The 4,390-nt window shown below is 44.4% G+C and overlaps 1 protein-coding gene across 1 annotated transcript in view; it reads left to right on the top strand.

Moving 5' to 3' along the window:
• LOC106511305 (potassium voltage-gated channel subfamily KQT member 2) overlaps window positions 1–4,390 on the top strand; it is a gene marked incomplete at its 3' end in the record, with an annotated part of 12,279 nt that extends 7,889 nt beyond the window's left edge. Inside the window, 6 exon segments of the mRNA XM_014000056.1 lie at window positions 634–681; window positions 808–916; window positions 2,329–2,460; window positions 2,538–2,658; window positions 3,053–3,228; window positions 3,419–4,390. Coding sequence (XP_013855510.1) covers window positions 634–681; window positions 808–916; window positions 2,329–2,460; window positions 2,538–2,658; window positions 3,053–3,228; window positions 3,419–4,013 — 1,181 coding nt within the window.

The following is a 4,390-nucleotide window of genomic DNA, read 5'->3' as shown; positions in this document are numbered from 1 at the left end:
TCATGTGTTTTCGGTCTTTACGGTATGCCAGATTAGCAGTATCATGTGTTTTCAGTTTTTAACGATATGCCAGGCTAACAGTATCACGTGTTTTCAGTCTTAACACTATGCCAGATTAGCAGTATCATGTGTTTTCGGTCTTTACAGTATGCCAGATTAGCAGTCTCATGTGTTTTCGGTCTTTACAGTATGCCAGATTAGCAGTCTCATGTGTTTTCGGTCTTTACAGTATGCCAGATTAGCAGTCTCATGTGTTTTCGGTCTTTACAGTATGCCAGATTAGCAGTCTCATGTGTTTTCGGTCCTCACGGTATGCCAGATTAGCAGTATCGTGTTTTCGGTCTTTACAGTATGCCAGATTAGCAGTGTCATGTGTTTTCAGTCTTCACAGTATGCCAGATTAGCAGTATCGTGTTTTCGGTCCTCACGGTATGCCAGATTAGCAGTATCGTGTTTTCGGTATTCACGGTATGCCAGATTAGCAGTGTCATGTGATTGTAGTTTTCATGTTAAGGTAGGTTAACCCTGTGGAACTGAAGATGATGGGTTTCTGTTCTTGTTGGGTCAGCCACAAAAATAGATGAGCATGATCATCTACTGATGAAGGTTTCCTCTCTCCTCTTCCTCCTGTAGTGCTGATAGAGATGCAGGATGAAGAGTTCAGGCAGAAGAACTACCCAGGTTAGAACGTGCACACGTCCACACTTGGAGAATGTCTAAACTGGTTTAGGTATCTGGACTTCCTACCATTAACAGGAAGCAGAAGTGTCCCAGCTCAGTGGACAGGTAAACATCTTGTTGTTTCAGAGGCCAGCCTGCCAGGTGAAGATATGGTTGATGACAACAAGAGCTGTCACTGTGAGTTCGTCCCTCAGGACCTGACACCAGGATTAAAGGTCACCATAAGAGCCATCTGGTACGGTTTCTGTCAAAAACTCACCTGATTTACCTGCCAACCATTCATCGCTTTACTCACTCTTTATTTGCTGTTTTTTATAGACTGATTCTGTTTTTTATTTACACTATTTTTATTTACTTATTTTTTTATTTATGCTCACCTCAGGGTCAAAGGTCTCCATCAGCTGTTGGGTAAGAGCAGTCAGTCCGACATCATTTAGCTTCATTGTTTTTGTTGTTTCACTGTGTTCTGTCACTTTCACCTGAAGTAAATAAGTACATTTTATGTATACAGTACCTTTCAAGGTAGAAATCACAGGTGCTTCACTTCCAAACACAGTAACTGAAGATGCAAGTTTCAATAAAAGCAAAAATATTAAAAGCAATATGTATCTCTTATAAAAGACAACACAAAAATAATACTACTCAAAGACTAGTCTAAAAAATTTAGTCCTTTGCAGTTTTTTAAATAAGTCCATTAAGTCCACAGAATGTAGTTGGAAGAACAGAGCTACAGAGTCAGAGCGACAGCTGCAAAGACTCTGTCCCCTTCAGATTTGAGTCTTGATTTAGGGACAGATAAGAGTTCTTGATCAGTGGACCTCAGGGTCCTGGTGGTGATATGCAGTCTTAAAAATTCAGAACTTTATGGAGGTGCTTTACCATGCAGAAGTTTGAAGGTCCAGACCAGAACTGAGTTCTGTTTGGAACAGGAACAAAGATCTGTAAAGCACCTGGAGACTTGATCAGAAATGTAGCAGCTGCGTTTTGGATGAGCTGCAGAGGATCCATGGAAGCTTTACTAAGGCAGCTGATTACAGAAATCAGTGGGGGATAAATGTTTGATTGTCTATGAGGGACCAGTGGAAATGACACTCAGTTTACAGTTCCTTGGCTGAAAAAAAAAAACTTTATCAGTATTAATATTATTGCTTGTTCATCTGTAGAAGCTCTCTGGTCCTCTCAGTTTCAGATCACAGGTTCTTGAGAGCATTAGTTCCAGTCTGAACTAATAACCAGTATTTGCTGTTCCAAATCTGGTTCTGGATTATTTCTGTAATTTAATTCAGGTCTTAAACTTGGATCAGACTCAGAAGTATTGAGTTAGTATGAAAAAAAACAAGCTTTTGTTTGGGGTCAAAAACGAAATTATGGACAAGAGTTTCTACCTTATCCTCTGTCTCCTCCTCGGGGTCATGATCCATCCTTCTCCTCAGTAGGTCAGTGAGGTTGAGTTCAAACACCCTTCATCTAATTTTGTTGGTTTCTACTCAAACCGTTATCTTAGTTGTGGTATGCAGTGGAGAAACAGTTCTTGATTTCAGTAGACTGCAGACAAATGTGGTCCTGTAAGACCGGCCCCAATTAGATACCCCACATCATCCTGACAGTATCCCAGTCCACTGACTACTGGCCTTTTGTCATCCTCAGTATCATGCGATTCATGGTTTCAAAGAGGAAATTTAAGGAGAGTCTTCGTCCCTATGATGTCATGGATGTGATCGAACAGTATTCAGCTGGTCACCTGGACATGCTTGCCCGCATTAAAAATCTTCAGGCCAGGTTAGAAATCTAATGCTAGTAAACGTTACTTTTTACTCCTGTCCTCTGCCCGTGACGTTTTTTATCTGGACTGGCAGGGTGGATCAGATTGTTGGGAGAGGAACACCAATCGCAGACAAGGACCGTCCTAAAACAGCTGGGGAGGAGCTACCTGAGGATCCAAGCATGATGGGACGTCTAGGAAAGGTGGAAAAACAGGTAATCTATAACAGAGGTTCTCAAACTGGGGTCCCAGGATCCCCCAGGGGTCCACGAGCTGTATCTTGGGAGTTCTCAAAAGTTTCAATAAATTGTTAATTTGGTTTTTATTTTAAAAAAAGGCTTATTGAGAACTATGCACTAGTCAAACAAACATACTAAACCAAACCAAACAAATAATATTCTCATGGCCTTTAGGGGTTAAAATGACAGTGAACTATTTTTAAAACAGCCTGGGGTCTATGAGGGGGTCCCTGGTAATTTTTCATCCTTGCAAGCGGTCCCCAGAACCAAAACATTTGAGAACCCCTGATCTAAAAGGCTGAGTTCCCTTATTCTGATCCTTTTTCAGTTTGAAATCAGACCCATTCGTTGTTGGTGTTGTGTTCTTTAGGTCCTGTCCATGGAGAGGAAGTTAGACTTTCTGGTAAATATCTACATTCAAAGAATGGGAATCCCTCAAGCTGAGACCGATGCCTACTTTGGATCCAAGGAACCAGACCCAGCCCCTCCATATCACAGTCCTGTGGATCAACTAGAGAAGAGCCATTCCATCTCTAAAATCCTGCAGTGAGTGTCCTGGGTTTCTGGAAAACCAAAACAAAACAGTACCCTTTACTAAAACCACAAACTGGACCAGGAGAGGTTCCAACGTTGAGGTTATTGCCCAAACTGATCCCTTCTTTAAAGAGATGCTGGTGCGAATCTTCAACCTGTTGTTGACATGTTCACTTGCTGAACTTCTATTGTTTCCATGCAGGGTGTTGCCTGGTGAGCACATGGAGAGGACCCGCTATGTGACAAAGATGGTCCGTTCCAGCAGCTCAACTGGACATCAGAACTACACAGCTCCCACCTGCCCACCCTCCACATCCTGGCAACCAATCAGCTCCCAGCTTCATCAGCAGGCTCGGCCACCTCAACACGGCAACACACCCAGCCCGGTGGGGGACACGCCGCTGGTCCGACTGCCCCCTCCTCCTGCTGGAGAGAGACACAATGGGAACCGATCGAACCGACACAGCACTGGAGAGCGAGGGGGTTCTGAGAGGCAGGAGACAGGTGGGCCTGGAGCAGGGGGCGAGGTGAAGCCTGACAGCGACACTTCCATCTCCATCCCATCGGTGGACCACGAGGAGCTGGAGCGCTCCTTTAGTGGCTTCTCCATCTCACAGTCCAGAGAGAACCTGGACTTCCTGAACACTGGATTCTACTCCTCTGCTGGTGTCGGGGAGCAGCAGGGAGGGGGCGGCTCTGCCGGCCCACCCTACATCGCAGAGGGAGAGTCCGACTCTGAGTCTGAGCTGTGTGCGCAATCGCCTCACTCCGAGCGGGCCTGGACCGGAACCAAGTAAAAACAAGGTCATCCAGATGTGGTAAATGGACTGAACTTATAGAGCGCTTTATCAAGTCCTTCTGGACCCCAAAGCTCTTCACCCTCACACTCACCCATTCACACACTGATGGTGGTAAGCTACACTGTAGCCACTGCAACTCTTTATATAGAGGGATGGATAAATCGCAGATTCAGCGACTTCAAATGATCCAGAATGCAGCAGCACGGCTTCTCACAGGAACCAGGAAGCATGACCATATAAGGCCAATTCTGGCATCTTTACACTGGCTACCCGTYTTTTATCGAATAGATTTTAAGATTCTTTTGTTAACTTTTAAAGTTTTAAATGGGTTAGCCCCCCCTTATCTTCGGGACCTTTTACATTTCCAGTCTGTG

This window comes from Austrofundulus limnaeus, unplaced genomic scaffold, assembly GCF_001266775.1.
Source record: "Austrofundulus limnaeus strain Quisiro unplaced genomic scaffold, Austrofundulus_limnaeus-1.0 Scaffold2665, whole genome shotgun sequence".
Lineage (NCBI taxonomy): Eukaryota > Metazoa > Chordata > Actinopteri > Cyprinodontiformes > Rivulidae > Austrofundulus > Austrofundulus limnaeus.
This window is presented reverse-complemented; position numbering and strand designations above follow the sequence as displayed.